The sequence below is a fragment of the Erpetoichthys calabaricus genome, chromosome 1 (genome assembly GCF_900747795.2).
Source record: "Erpetoichthys calabaricus chromosome 1, fErpCal1.3, whole genome shotgun sequence".
In the NCBI taxonomy this organism is placed as follows: Eukaryota; Metazoa; Chordata; class Cladistia; order Polypteriformes; family Polypteridae; genus Erpetoichthys; species Erpetoichthys calabaricus.
Window position 1 is genome coordinate 204,154,362 of NC_041394.2, and position 16,226 is coordinate 204,170,587.

General features: G+C 35.8%; 1 protein-coding gene across 17 annotated transcripts in view; it reads right to left on the reverse strand.

Annotated features, from left to right (window-relative positions):
- The window catches only part of nrcama (neuronal cell adhesion molecule a), a 221,522-nt gene that overhangs the window by 38,977 nt on the left and 166,319 nt on the right, over positions 1-16,226 (reverse strand). For 9 of the 17 annotated variants that reach the window (XM_051935713.1, XM_051935677.1, XM_051935693.1 and 6 more), the window contains 12 exons: positions 14,418-14,540; positions 12,369-12,539; positions 11,861-11,917; positions 9,675-9,786; positions 9,296-9,480; positions 6,868-6,999; positions 6,614-6,757; positions 6,361-6,472; positions 4,610-4,776; positions 4,218-4,365; positions 3,752-3,876; positions 2,440-2,469 (listed from right to left, as the gene is read on the reverse strand). In XM_051935713.1, coding sequence (XP_051791673.1) covers positions 2,440-2,469; positions 3,752-3,876; positions 4,218-4,365; positions 4,610-4,776; positions 6,361-6,472; positions 6,614-6,757; positions 6,868-6,999; positions 9,296-9,480; positions 9,675-9,786; positions 11,861-11,917; positions 12,369-12,539; positions 14,418-14,540 — 1,506 coding nt within the window. The remainder of the gene's footprint in view (positions 1-2,439; positions 2,470-3,751; positions 3,877-4,217; positions 4,366-4,609; positions 4,777-6,360; positions 6,473-6,613; positions 6,758-6,867; positions 7,000-9,295; positions 9,481-9,674; positions 9,787-11,860; positions 11,918-12,368; positions 12,540-14,417; positions 14,541-16,226) is intronic. The other 8 variants (XM_051935704.1, XM_051935689.1, XM_028811021.2 and 5 more) reach the window with 3 other exon arrangements.

Below are 16,226 nucleotides of genomic sequence, written 5' to 3' on the forward strand. Positions count from 1 at the left end.
GCATGATAATAAACAAACCACAAATGTAAAATGCCACATCTGAAACAAATATGGTAAAATAAAGTGGTAATAAATACAAAAATAATTTTTTATGGAAACAATATTAAAAGCCAAGAATAACATTCAATGTGTCAAAATAAACAAAAACAGTTAACATTTTAATGTTTTCAATACTGCAGCTGGTCTTTAAAAGATCAGTAATCACTGCATTTTTAGCTTGTGCAAAGAAAAGTAATAAAAATATGCATAGAAAAATCAAAGATCTTATGTTTTTTTTTGGTTTAGAACTATTTCTGTATTTGTTAATGTAAAATTGCCAGTAGTGTGAGGCATGGTGTCATAGTGGTAAACACTGCTTTCTCATAGATCCAAGGAAATGGGTTCATTTTGAAATTCCATCACTATTGGCATGGAGTTTGCACCTTTACTTTTTTCCCCCTGTATCTGCATGGGTTTTCTGCCATGGGCATTCTAATATGTTGAGTTATATGGTGTCCCTATACTGACGACTAACATACTGACTGTATGTGTGAGGGTGCATTCCAACACAATGGTATTGTGTCTAGGGTTAGCTCTGTCTTGCCATGTCAGTATATTTTAGAATGCAGGTTTAGAAAATGGAGCACTGTCTCATAAAGTGGTCAAATATAAAAACTTAAACAGTAAGAATTACACAGGGGAAAGCTATAAGCTGTTCATACTTTATATTACCATTTTAAACAAGTATAAACACAATCTATGAGAGCGCTGGTAAAGTTAACTATATTAACATCTCTTTAAGATGATTTTATATGCCAAATTACCTAAGAGAATGTATGTATTTGTCAGCTCTTAATTCCACATTAGTGTATAATGCCGCTTTACATTCTGCATTAATGTTCTGTCCACAATGTTATACTGAAGTTCAATACTGTATCTCTTTAAACGTGGTTAGGAGTCACACTTTAATAATGGAGCTCATTCTCCTAATGTTTTCATATTGACATGTAGGGCTCCAGATGGTGACTACATTACTGTCATTTGTATAGTAAGTGCAGTTTTCCTCAACTACCTGTAAGTGGCATGTTTAAATATTTGAAAACTGCAGAACAGAAATCTTGAAAACTGATCAAAATGGGCTGTAACTGTAGTTTAAGTTATGATGGGTCAGGAGTTGAGGAGATTGCACTGTGTGAGGCATTTAGTCATTTGAACTTAGCTTAAGAGGGGTGGTCTGATAATGTGAGTGGGGAGCAGGGAGGGTAATGAGATCGCTGGAAAGGGGTGTGTGGCGCTCCCGATATCTATGCAAAAGGACGAAGGTCCAAGTCTTTAGAGTCCTGGTGCTTCATGTCTTGCTATACGGTTGTGAGACATGGACGCTATCCAGTGACCTGAGGCGAAGACTGGACTCCTTTGGTACTGTGTCTCTCCAGAAAATCCTTGGGTACCGTTGGTTTGACTTTGTGTCGAATGAGCGGTTGCTCATGGAGTCCCAAATGAGGCACATTACCTGCACTGTGAGGGAGTGTCAGTTACGGCACTATGGCCATGTGGCGCGTTTCCCAGAGGGTGATCCGGCTCGTAAGATTCTCATTGTTGGGGACCCAAGTGGCTGGACCTGACCAAGGGGTCACCCACGTACAACCTGGCTGCGGCAGATAGAGGGTCATTTCCAGAGGGTGGGACTGGACTGCGTGTCTGCCTGGGGGGTTTCAAACCAGGATCCCGAGTTGTTTTGTTGTGAAGTGGGTGCGGCAACGCACTGTACTAGTGCATGCTCCCCAACTTGACTTGACTTGGAGCAGGGAGGCTGTGATGAGTACATTGCTCTGATAAGTGTATTTATTAATAATAATAATAATAATTCATTACATTTATATAGCGCTTTTCTCAGTACTCAAAGCACTATCCACACAGGGAGGAACCGGGAAGCGAACCCACAATCTTCCACAGTCTCCTTACTGCAAAGCAGCAGCACTACCACTGCGCCATTAAGGTGGCCTGTGGGTGTTTTTTTATATATAACTCCTAATTGACCACATGATAAGAAAACTATTAAAGATGTCTGAAATGAACAAGAAAGAAAGAAAGAAAGAAAGAAAGAAAGAAAGAAAGAAAGAAAGAAAGAAAGAAAGAAAGAAAGAAAGAAAGAAAGAAAGAAAGAAAATAAAAGCCTAAAGGTATTGAGAGCAGCTCAATAATAACATTTGGGGTTAGCAAAATATTATGAGCAACAAATAGTCACAAATCTTCAGAGCTGCAGTATAAAAACCAAAATAAGCACATTGCCAAAACAACAGCATGCATGATTGTTGAAAAATATCTTTCTAGCTCCCTCTATACATACAGTATACAAGTACTGTATATACCTTGTATGTATATAGAAAGAGAAAGAGAAATGTACAAAAACAACAAAAAAATTCAGCTAAAATTTGTGTAGATTTTTTTTAGGTTTACCGTAAATTATAGGTGGAGTTGGAGTAGCAGCTGCAAGAAGAGTAAGGTAAGATTTAAGTAATAATTAGAATATTAATACATTGTTTTACAAAGTTCCTTAAAAAATAACAAAAAATACTCAAATAATTCTAGAAAATGGATTGGCTATAGACACTAAAACAACTGAGTTTGACAGTTCACAGTCTAAATAGTAATTAACAATAAATGACACGTCATTGTTCATTTAGGGGACAAATACATAAAATAACACTACAATGCTCTTTTGAGGCTCATCTATACAGTACATAATGTGTCTAAAGTCCCACTGATTTCTCCAGAGGGGATTTTGCCAGACTGCGGAAGCCTGGCTGTGCTTTTTTTTAGCTCAGACTTTACATTCTAGTGGTCAAAATCAGCTGAGTGCTGCCCAAGAGAGAGAAAAAGTAAGGTTGGCATGAGATCATCTTAATCTCTGCACAGGGCCTTCCCTGTGAATGAAAGGGTATTTTGGTGTTGACAAAAGAAATGTCAAAGTTTTTGCAGACAGAAAGAAGCCACATAAAGAGGCAGTGATTGGCCATTCATCACCAGTTCTCCAGTGTCACATAGACTTAAATTGAAAAAAAAAAACAATATTAAAAGAGAGCTGTTTACATAACAATTGCTGCCAAACATTTTACTAGTATAAGATCTGTAAACGTAAAGCACTTATTACTTTACACAGTGGATGATTGAGGTGATTCCAAAAAAAGTTCCTAAAGGACTTTTATATCCACAAACACTGTCTCACAGATTACCTTTGTAATGTAATTTTTTTTCACAAATAGAATATTTTTCTTCCTCGTCTTCCAGGAGAACTTTGTCTTGCTCCATTCCTAACTCTGACTCACCCAGCTAGGCTGGGGACATTCCTTATAAAGCCAGACACCTGGAGTACTTCCGGCATGTAAGAGGCATACCCCAGAAGCACTTCCAGATCAAAGGAATTTCTCGAAGGATAGGGAGCTGTGCTCCAATATCTCCCTCCAGAGACACCAAAGGACCCCAAAAGGGCAAGATATTCAGACTACACCTCTTATGCTTCCCTGGAGGTGCCCAAGCAGGGATAAGACCAGAGGTATGCACCCCCTCAGAGTACTGGAGGGAACCCTATTGCTCTGGGTGGCCGACTCCTACTGCCCTTCCATTATTCTGACAATCCTGGCCAGGATATCAGCCCATCCACAGTGTCAGCTGCAATGCATATCGTAAACATTGAAACTGTTGACTGAAAACCCAGATTCAATAACTTGAACTATTTCAGTGAAACATCAGAGTCAGAAATTCATCTTACCAACAACTGTTAGCTCTGCCCTTGCAATGTCTTTGTCCAGGGAGGTATTTGCAATGCAAGTGTAAGTACCTTCGTCAACTTCTGTAACATCAGTAATTGTAAGACTGTCTTTACCAACAACAAACCTTTAAAACATGAATTCAAAGATGTTAAACCTAATACATTTTATTTACATGGTGCAATTCTCTTGCTCAAAGCGCATTAAATAAACTGGGACTGCAGATAAACAGAAGTAAATGTAGGTTACATTAATGCTATTATTTTGAAAGCTTTTAAAAAACATACTGTATCTTACCAAAATAAAAAGGTGGAAAGATAAAAAAATATATATATTTACGACATATGCACAATTAGAAATTCTGAGAACATGTCATCCACTGGTATTCACACACTGAATTAAACACACAGGCTGTTATAGACAAGGCATGGCTATAAACACTCACTTTTAAAAATGACAATGGCATACCTTTCATCCTCTGGCAAACTATTTTCATCTTTGAGCCATGTAATTGTGAGTTCAAGGCTTGGATCATGTTTAACCCTGCACTCAAATACCACTGTTCCAGCTTTTTGCACAACTCTGTACTCTGGCTGTGCAATAATTCTTACAGATTCTGGAAAAATAAAGAATTAAGATTATTTTGTTAACGGTTGCATTTATTACAAGCAACTGATTGTCAACTTTAATATTAAACATTAGATTATTTACAAAAATACCTGTGTGACTCTGATTAAATAGCCATTAGAAGCTCTCCCTGGAAACTGGCGTATAATATGTGCTTGACTCAGAATAAAATTTGTAGCTTTCAATAGCCCCCGTGATTCTCAACAGTGCTATAACTCAAACAGACAGCTCACCTTTAACCTCCAGATGAACCACATTCTCTGCCTTTCCCAATTCATTAATTCCTACGCAAGTGTATTTCCCACTGTCTGCCTTTTGTGCAACATGGATTTCCAGAGAGCCATTTCCATGAACAATATAAGGTTCTCCATCCAGAACACTAGCATGGTTGTCCTTGAACCTTTCACAGAAAATATTTTAATGATATTTTAATGATCTAAATCAATGTAATTATAAACAACAAGAAATCATATTACACAGTTTTAAAGACAGGCATTCATTAATAATGAATAAAAAAGTCTTTGTTTAATCCTTTACTGCACACTGGAGAAATACCATCTTCTCTTATTTTGTTTTTTTAGCAGACAATATTATAGACAAGGATCCTGGAATTCTGCAATGATGACTTTGTGGCGTCTTTGGAAATATCAGATGAGCTTGCTACCTGTATGAAACAGGAATGTCAACACCATTAATTTGGCCGTGGGGCTCACTTTCTCACAGTCGACCCTGCTCACCAGGTACTGTGTGCTACAACAGTTTGTGAGTGGAAGCCACCAAGGGGTCTTCCTGGCTAACTGGCCACATCAGAGAGAGGGATGCCGAGAGTGGGATGAGGACCAGAATCTCAAATGGGTGATGGTTAAGAGGGACCCTGGTGTGAATGCTAGGCACAACTAGTAATTTAGCAAATAATACTGAATTTTGTAAACTTTTTGCAAGAAGGTCTTTCAAAATAACTCTCTAAAATGTGGATTACCCTGTATAACATTCCTCCCCACATTTTTTGAAGCAGCACAAAATATAATATACTGTATATGAGACAACTTAAAGGAAAGTACACACAGAAATTCTAAGAATATGTTTTGTTTTAAATAATTTTTGGAACAACTCTGCTGTTCAAACTTTACCAAAAGTAGAAAGATACTTGCCAATTTTGGGTACTGCTTGTGCCTTACATAATATATATGTTTTTCAATGAGAACAGTTTCAATAGTTGTGCAATTTTTCTTTAGGGGTAATTGTAAAATATTTCAAAACTCCATATTCAATCAGGATACACAAATTTGTAATGATTATTACTGCTAATTCTGAGTGAAAGAAATGTATTAGAAAAACCATAAAATATTTCCAAACAAATAAATCTGCCATATCTTTTGTGTTTTGTCTGCAGTTGAGGGGTTGGAATAGAAGCTGAATATAACAATTACGCTTTGTTTCCTACACAACCTCAGATAATGGCTTGAAGATAAATGATACTCAGTATTTCTTGCCGTTCCCATGGTTTGAAACAAGAAAAAAAGAAAGAACTATTACTTTCTTTATGAAAAGCCAATATAATTTTCACATTCATGAAGGATAACACATTAACACTTTAAACATTACATGTATAAAATGTTTTAAACATTTAAGATAAAAATACATAAGAAAAATGAAAGCATGTCTTCCCTTAATTGACATTTTGTAAACATAAGTAAATATAAGGAATTAGGGTGCACTGAATGATTTAGTCGTGAATGTGTTAATGAACTTTCACTGTGAGCTAGAACATAGTGTAACTTTTTAAATCCATATTGTGGCTTGATCTCATTGAACATTGCTGTCTCTAACATACTTTTTCATACAATTAATCATTACTGACCATAATACATTAATACATTTAAAGACTGTTTTTTATATGAATGACATGCCAGTGCATAACATTATGCTAGTAAGATGGTTTAATTAGAATTGATTATTTGGCAAAGGCTTTGCTGCATCTTACCATTGAACTTTGGGTACTGGAGAGCCAAATGTCAAACAGTCTAATAATGCAGGTCTACTAATGATAACCTGATAAAGATGGTTGGATGCGGTCAGAATTCTCGGTGGTACAGCTGTAATTAAAAGCAACATAAAAAAGAAATAATGACAAAGTTTTAAACTAATCAAACTCTCTAATTTGAAAATAACTATACACAATCATACTCTTTAGCATTACATCAACAAAAGATTTTTGCATTAGAATTAGAACTTACCAAGTACATTAACAAATGCATTGGAAAGCAAGTAGCCGTATTCATTTGATGCATTACATTGATAAACAGCACTAGAGTCTTTCTGCACATCAGAAAACACAATGGCATCATCACCAATATTCCTGCTGGGATCGTCAGGGGAATCTAATGAATTACAAAAGGACACATCTGTGTAAATCATTTACTTCAACAGCTAGAAATTTCAACAAAAAACCCAGTTTAAAATTAAAATCTGCTTCACATATTTCACTTACTTTCAATAGGAATTCCATTCATTAGCCAAGTGATAGATGGCTTGGGATTGCCATTAGCACGACAGAGAAGAATGCCTGTTTCTTGAGGGGCTAGTATAAGGTTCTTTGGTTCATTGATCCAATGTGGTGCAGCTGCATTAAATAAAATAAAAATGAACAGACATGCATTTGAACAAGTTTAATGTCAAACAAAGTAAAAGCAACCTGACTGAAACATTTGTTTGCTTTGCTGTAGACCAGATAAATTTCTTCCAATAACTATTCAGAAGATTATAAAACAGTCAAGACAACTAACCAAATTGGCACAATCCACATTAGTTTAAAATGATTTGAGATATGAGATTATAAACATGATGGTGAAAGTTAATTTAAAACAGTCATTCTGAAGCCAGTCTGCAGTAGTCCACAGCATTTCAAGACCCTATTTTGTGCTATAAGGACTGTCTTTCTTACTGCCACTTGCCTTATCATACATGCAGCACAAAGTCTCCTCATCACAATAGAAACTGAGACTTGCTTTTTTGACCACCGTTAAGCTGTGCTAGAAGTGGTTGTGCTGTGAGGTGCCTATCATGCGAGCTGGTGACCCTCAGAAACATGTCTTCTGATCTGGTTTGTGACTTAGGGTCTGCCAGATCTTTTCCTATCGGAGTTTGTTCCAGTTTCCAATTGCCTTTGGATTATGTAGGAGACCATGGTCACTGATACTTTGATTTTTTTTTTCAATTTCTCTAAATGAAAGGCCTACACTTCTAAGGGTAATAATGCTCTGTCTCATTTCATTTGTTAATTGGCATTTTCATGTCGTTATCACTGGGATTTACAACTTTCTAGGGTGTAGAAGGTGCAGTAACACAGTATGCTCCAACTCTGCTTTAAGACAGAGTAAGCAGCAGGGTTTGGGACACCTCTGCAAATTGTTTGCTTCAGCTTGCAAGGCTTAATTTACTTGAATTGCTCTGGAACATCTGTAGGTTTTAACCTATTTGTTGTTCCCTGAAGAAGAGTCATTTGTAATATTCTGAAATGTTTCCTTTTTTCAGTTTTTGCTAACCTAAACTTAAATTTGAACCTCTGTCAGTTTACTGCTTACCTTTTCACCATTTTAGGCCGTTCATTGCATTTCAACTGATTAAATTTGAAGATAAACCGAGGTGTTCTAAAACTTTTAACGAGTAGTGTGAATATATGTATGTACATTGTCACACATGTGCGAATAGGAGGACGCCAACGGGCCTGAAAGATAGTAATTATATGCTGGATCAGGAGCTGGCAACATCCACTAACCCTTTCTCTCTTCACCTTGAAGACCAACTGAGAGAAATCCTGCCAGAGCCTGTCAACACCACTTCCGGGTCTGGCAGCCAATGAAATCACTTCTGGTTCAACCCCAGTGACATCACTTCCAGTTCTGGCCCCAGTAACGTCACTTTCTCTGAACTGGCAATAAAATCACCAGCTTGTTAACATTAATTCAGTCTATAAAGACCTTTGATTTCCGATTTTTTGCATTTTTGTTTTAAGTATACGGGGTGGCTACCCTAAACATTTTCTCTGTCCCCCTGTTATCTTTTCACCATATATATATTGTGATGGACCGCCACGACTACTACCTGGCCGGGACACCAGCAGGGCGGAAGGACTAGGGGAAAGGGCATTGATGAGGCAATACCTCCTCTGGGACACTATAGGGCAGCCCTCCTGGACAGCTGTGGCACCACGGATTCCTGCAGGGCATGTCGGGAACTGGAGTTTGGTGAAGCCCTGTTGGGTTCTGTGGGGGCCGCCAGGGGAAGCTGCAGAGCCCTGTAGAGGTCCTCCATCACACCCAGGAGTGATTCCAGGTAAGAGTGATGAGCCACCTGGAACACTCTCAGGACCTGAATAAGAGAAGCCGCCTCCTGTGTCCTGCCTGTCTGTGTCCAGAGGTTAGGGTGGCAGTACTCCCCCTTGTGGCTTACAATATATATATATATATATATATATATATATATATATATATATATACACACACACACACATACAAACTATGTTTTAAAATAATTCACAATGGCATAAGTAGGGCAAAAACAAATGCTAGGAAGCAGTTAATCAGGAAAGTGTGAAAAATTTTTTACAGAGAATGTTATCAATGTAATTTGAAGGTCTCTTTTATTTGGACTTTGTAATGCAGGAAAGATTTCTGATATATCCAAGAGACATGTATGTTGTTTACCCCAATGTAACTGATATCTGCTTTTCTTCAGCAGAGTGAGTTTTGACAACAAATCCCCAAAAACATTTACACATTTAATTTAATTTACCTAATGTATATTTTCAGCCTACATAAGAGAGAAAACTGACATGGAAAGTTTAAAAAAAACTCTAGCCGATGAGCAACAACAAGAATTTACAAATCTAAAGTAAAGCTAAATTACTTTAAACTTACATTTAACTGTGACTTTTATTGTATGGTGAATTAAACCTAAATGATTTTTTGCTGTGCAACGGTAGCTTCCGCCATCTGCTTCTGTAACAGCAACAATTTTAAGTGTCTTCTGAAAATTTTCATAAAATGTTTTCTTAATTGGTAATTCTCCACTTTCTTTCATCCAATGTATTTCTGGTGTAGGTCTTTGCAGAAAATGCAAAAATAAAATAATTAAAACAAGGTGAAATTTATGATAACATCATTAAACAATACATCAAATTTAATTAAAGAAAATACAATTTTTGACCTAAAGTAAAGTAAATACTTAGAGAAACAGTAAAATATGACATATTCCAAAATACATTTGACACAACTTAAATAAACCTAAATCACTTACAGGCCTTCAGCAATGCATTCAAGTTTCAGGATTTCTCCTCTTAAAACCAGCTTACTGCTATTTTGTCCAGTTGGAACCAAAAATGTTGGACGTCTCTCTCCTACTGGGCTGTCTAAAATAAATAAAATCATGTACATTGACAATGAATGTCACTGTCACAAAAGTTTCATTTTCATAATGAAGATGATCTACCTATTAAGATTTAAACTTTCATGGGACAGACAATGACAGAACACATAGTGGTCTACACCCTTTATGGTTATAACTTTAAATGTCTCTTAACTAATATTGCCGGAAGCATTAAACAACCATTGTAACAGCTTGTTATACTGTTTCAAAAATTTTAAGAAAAAATGCTGTTCTTTTCAACAGGTCCTCCAGAATTTCAAAAAGTTTCACCAAAAAGTGGTGGCAGTTTGTAATACAGAAAACAATGTCAGTGCAATTACCTTACTGACATGATAGAAGCTATACACAAAAGCTCTGGTAGGTTGTTTAGACTGTGGCTATGAATAATAATAATATATTTTATTTATATATTGACTTTCATACAGTTGTATCCTTTCTGTGCAATACTGTGGAAGTTGTTTAACATGTTTCTTGAAATGTACACAGTTGTGCTGTACAGTATACATAAACCACTTTGGGATCTTATTCACAATGAAAGTGGCCATACAAAGGTGAGTCTATTGATGTGTGTGTGTGTATATATTTTATATATATATATATATATATATATATATATATATATATATATATATATATATATATATATATTACTACCACTCGGTAACTAAACATATTGTATGTTATTACAAAACACTGCATACAGAAGTAACATAACACACAACCACATTCACAAAGGGCCACTTCTGAATTTCCAGTTAACCTTTCTGGCACCTCTTTTGGGATGTGGAAGGCAAACAGATGGAAGAAGGTATACAGACTTCACATGGACCACTACTGGGCCCTTTGCCACCCATACACTTTCCAAAGGTATTTCTGTGTAATCTGAAATCAAAATGGTAATAGTAGTAAGAGCTGAACTCTTTCAAACTAGTTTTTTGAGAAAACTGTACTCAAAAGTGACTGGTATTAGACTAATTAATACTGGCTTCATTACTGATTAGTTAGCTAAAAATCACTTGAAAGCTATGTAGAGGAAAGTAAGCATATACATTATAAATGTGCCTTGTAATGTAACATACATAGCATGAGTAAGTTGGCTGCTGGTAATTAAAGAACTAAAATGCATACTTGGATACAAGTACAATCCAAATCATCTTATTTACAGAAGCACTTCACAACTGTGATGTCAAGTTGGGTGATAAAATGGTGCAGAACATTTCCATGTTATAGGCTGCCTTAAAATCCAGAATGCTTCAAAACAATCTCTAGATAGCATGCATTTGTTCTGAGAAAACATCCTTTTAGTAAAGGTTTACCATTTTTTTAATATGTTAGAAGAGGCAAAAAAGCTTTGGAATGCATTGAGCTAGTCAATTCAGTTTTTTTTATAGTATCTGCTAATACTTCTACTAACCGTAATGTCCCTAGCACTAATAGTGAATATCATTTCTCAAGAATTGGTGCATGATAATGATATTATTCATAATCAAGAATAATTTAACAAAATGGAATACAGTACTCCATACATGTTTCCTGTTGGAATCTATGGCCATAATCTAATTAGACCATTTTAGAGAGAGGTCTGGTCCAGCTCTGTCTGAACGTGGATTTATAGTGTCATGGTGGTCAGATACTGCAAGTTATACTAACTCATTATCTTTGTGCTGAGGTATTATAAAACAAAACTTTTTGAATTAGACAATGAATTCTATAGGGTTACATAAAACAGTAGATTAGCGTATTTTTATTTTGCTTCCAGAAAAGTTAATACTTTGAAACAAAAAACTTTAATCAGAGTACATGCAACAGACAGACAGCTTAGCAGCTTAAAAATGTTTACTGAAGGCTGGTAAGATAATAAGAAAACTATCGCATCAGAATAAAAATAATTCATCTTCTCATTTGATATTTAGAAGCGAAAACATTTGAGTATCCCCGCTGTTGATTACACAATAGATATACTGATAATGGAAATGGTTAAATGGGTACAGGGTTGAGGTTAGTGTGCTAGTTCTACTGATGTTAAAAGGTCATCATTAAGTTTTGCCATAACTCACCACCAAAAAATTCAGTGTCATTCAAAAAAGCTGCAAAAGTCTCATTGATTGCATCCACTGTAATACAACAAGAAATCATAAACATGCAACATAGTGGGCAGACGTAAATCAGGCTTCAGACAATAGGAAGATTGCAAAAAAAAAAGTCTAACATGGGAAAGAAGCCCACTTAATTGACCAAGCCCACCCCCAACCCTAACACACACACGCACACACACGCACACACACACACACACACGCACGCACACACACACACACACACACACACAAAGGGAAAGAAGAGAAAGGAACATTTATAGCAGCCTTTGGTCCTTGACTGAATGGAATGATCAGCTCATTCACAAAGGGAATCGGGCACAAACAAATGTAAATCAGTTTATCAAAAAAAAGCACAAGCAAGTACATGAACACAAAGAGCAAAACAAAAACAAAAAATGACAACAAAATCCATAAAGTTAATTTTTTCACTTTTAGAATACTTGGTTTTACAATTTTTTCATTTACTTACTGGACAAAACTTTAACAGAAATTGGCTGTTTCTGCTGGATTGTTTGAGTGTGGTTAAATCTGGCATAGCAAATGTAGTCACTTCGTGTGTCTTCCACTTTTAAATTTGAAAAATATAGATCTCCATTTAAACCTTGAGATACTCTATTGCTTTGTGGCAGCCTCTGAAAATCTGAAAAGACATAATAGGTGTAGAAAGATAAAAACACAAAAATGTATTAGCACACACACATTTTAATGCTGATAAAAAAATAAATTGGTAAAGAAGTTGATTAAGGACCATTAAATTGTCATGCTGTAGTCTTCGTCAAAATGACAGCTAGCTTCACCTTTAGACTAAAGTAGCTTTTGTTCGGAAAATCTTTTTGGTTTCTTTCTGCCTCCATTTTCTTGGCAAGTTTTGCAGTTTTGAGAAGTTGACCACAAGTGGCACCCACAATAAAATGTTTGTTTTATCCAAGGTGTGTCCTTTCATTTTCACTCAGTGTTTTTCTTAATATGCTTGTGGGATAACAGATATGTCTTTAGTAGAATGAGAAGGCTTTATTTAAAATCCATGTAAGCAGTAAAAAAAAAAATCTCAGAATCCAACCAAAGGAAAATGGACAATGTATACTCTATTAAGAGTTAATATTAATTCCACAGTTGGTGATGTTGATGCTGAAGGACAGATGCATACGGTTCACATTTTATTACTATACAACATTGAATCACAGGGAATTTAATTTGGCTTTTTTGATGCTGATCAATATAAAAATACTCTTTAATGTCAAAGTGAAAACAAATCTTTGAAAAGTGGTCTAAATTAATTACACATATAAAATACAAAACAATTAATCATACAAGTATTCACTCCCTTTAATATGACACACTTAAATCATCAACGGTCCAGTCAGTTAGTTTTAGAAATGACATAATTGGATAAATAGATCAGTATCATTTAAATTGATCAGTATTCCCACAGAATCCTTTTTTTTTTTTTGAAGTGTGATTTTTGGAAACTTGTCTTGTGCTTCGCTTCACTTTTGTATAATTCTTAGCTCTATATAAGCTACAGAAACATTGCATCTACATCATTCTGCATAAATGATTTAGCATGTCTTGTTCAACTGGAGCATGCCACTTTCAGAGCAAACAGAGAAATGTACAATAATTTAATAAAATGTATGTAGTGGTAGACAGTTATTTCTACATTGACAGTCCATGTGATTAAGGCCTGATATTATTTGCTTAGATGAGAAATTTAGCACAACTTTGCATATCATTAAAAATCAAAATCAATCAGAATTGGAATCTCCAAAAAACATTATTTTGGTTCTATCAGACATGCTGTACCTTTGAAGAAAGTAGCACAGTGGATTAAGATAATTTAACCAAGAAAAAGCAAATTGCAAAAGGTGGAACTCATTTGAGTTTTGACAGAGCAGCTATAACATTAAATAAGGAATTGATAGACAAGAATTGCTATAGTCTGGTGTGACAATCTCTCTAGAGATATGTTTAAAGAGCAAGAGATAAATGCATGTTAGCATACTCTTAGAATCAACAACTAAATGGTACGACACCTACCAGGAGATGTGGCTATCAAAAGATTCATTGAAAAGTGAATGCGAAGCAGGCTAGTGATTATGCATCCTAGCCTGAACTTCTGTATTGCTGAATGAACGCTTCAATCTTTGCCATTCACAGCTCATTGAGAATTATATGACATTGTCATGATAGAAGCAGAAACACTGTGAGCAGAGATGACTAAGCAGAGCATGGAGAAGCTGGAAGACATAGCTGCTAAAAAGAACTCCAACAAAGGCAAAAAAATGCTCTTGCGTAGTAGTAATTAAAATACGCCCCATATTAAATTGTGCAACAGCTTTTCTGTGGCTCAACATAGGAAATCAGAAGCCAGTTCATAAGCAAAACTTCTGAGTAGTGGGGTAGCCGTAGTAAGATGTGAATGGGGTACTATACTCTGAAGGAAACTGTTTAAAGTGAAAGCAAGGGAACCCATGCTACAGTATGCTCTTATTTCAATTAGGACATACACTTTACTTACAATTATCCATCCAAAATATTATAGGAGGAGGAAGACCAACTGGAGGTCTGCATGGAAGCACCAATGAACTGCCCTCTTGGACTATATAAGGCTGAAGTTTCTCCTTTGACCATAAGGGAGATCCTAAAAAAGAAAGGGAGAAAGAAAACCTAATTTATTCTCCACTTACAGTACTTAATTTTTAATGTTGAGGGTTGTAGGGGCCAGAACACAGCTGAACAGTCATTGGCACAAGGCAGAATTCAGCCATGATGGACTGTAAGACACACGCTAGATATAGGGCAATTTCTATTCACAAACTTGACAGCATGCATCTGAGCTGTATGGAGTTTCTGAAGTAAACCCACAAAAACATACATTAAAATAATAAAAAAAGGACTAAAACTACATGGAGAAGGCAACTCAGCCAAGAACAGATCTAGACTAAGCTAGACAGCAGTGTTAGTGTTTTTGCCTCCATAGTACTTGAAAGCTGTTTTATCAGTCCACAAAACATGTTTCACCATAATAATTTTCTTGAGGAAAAATCTGGAAACATTTCCCACCATGAGTGACAAAACTGTTTCTTTATCAAAATATAAAGTGTAAAAAACATTTTTATTAATGAGGCGAGATAATTTTCTAAACTGAAGATAAACATTCACATGGATTTTGTACAGTGTAATATTAATTCATTACTGAACTCAGCCACGGCGGGGGTGCACAAACAAGTGTGTTTCTTTGTGCTAGTCCCAAGCCTGGATAAATGGGGAGGGTTATGTCAGGAAGGGCATCGAGTATAATATTTTGCCACATCAATATGCAGAAAACAATACAGATTTCCATACTGATTCGGTTGAGGCCCAGGTTAACAATGGCCACCACCAGTACTGTTAATAAATTGGGTGCTGGGTGAATTACCACCTTCCAGTGCCTTCCAGTATTCCTGACTGAAATGACTATTGGGTGGAGTTTGTCTTTTAAAAGGATATACAGTATGTGCGCTTCTTTCAGGGTTCAATCATTTTAAGCATATTTAATGACATGATATAAGACTGATTGTCAAGTCCAAACAGTCCTCTGGTAAATTTGTATGAGTGTGCCCTGAATTAGCATACCCACCCTCCCAATCTGTTTGGCAGCCATAGGAAATAAATGAACAGATGAATGAACATGTTGAAGATTTTGTTCAAATTTTCTTCAACCAAATAACTTTTACTCCTAAAATATCACTCTTCCATAAAATATCTGCAAAATGAAATTTCTGTCTTAGAAATCCTTATTGCATTACCTTTAAAACAGCCTGAAGTGTTTTTGATTTATCTTTGCACACTGTCATTTTAATGGACAAGTGAAGTTTGCATGCATTAAAATTGTTGCCTTGGCCATGAATACAGTAACAGCTGTCTCAAATAAAGTTTTCTTACAATTTTAAGTTTTAATTTCCCTCTGTTCTTACTGCTCTTAGACAACATCTTGTCAATACATTTCCTCTAATATCATTTCTTTAGTTCAACTACAACCTCATCGCATTATACTAAGGTAAACATCATTTATTAGTTTTGCTACTGTATTTATTTAATATGTTTATGGTTAAGCAGGTGCAAGGCAAATCAAGTTGGGGACAGTTAAGGTTCTACTACATTGAAATATACAAAGGGTTCTAATGCTCAACTAGAGGGTGTAGAGGAGAACAGGGGCAAGTAGGTTAAGTTTACTACATATTCATTTTTAAAACAAAACTCTCAGGGTCAGGAGCAGAAGGACTTATACATACATAATACCAATTCCATGCAGCATACTTTATCATTACTGGACAAAATGTTACCT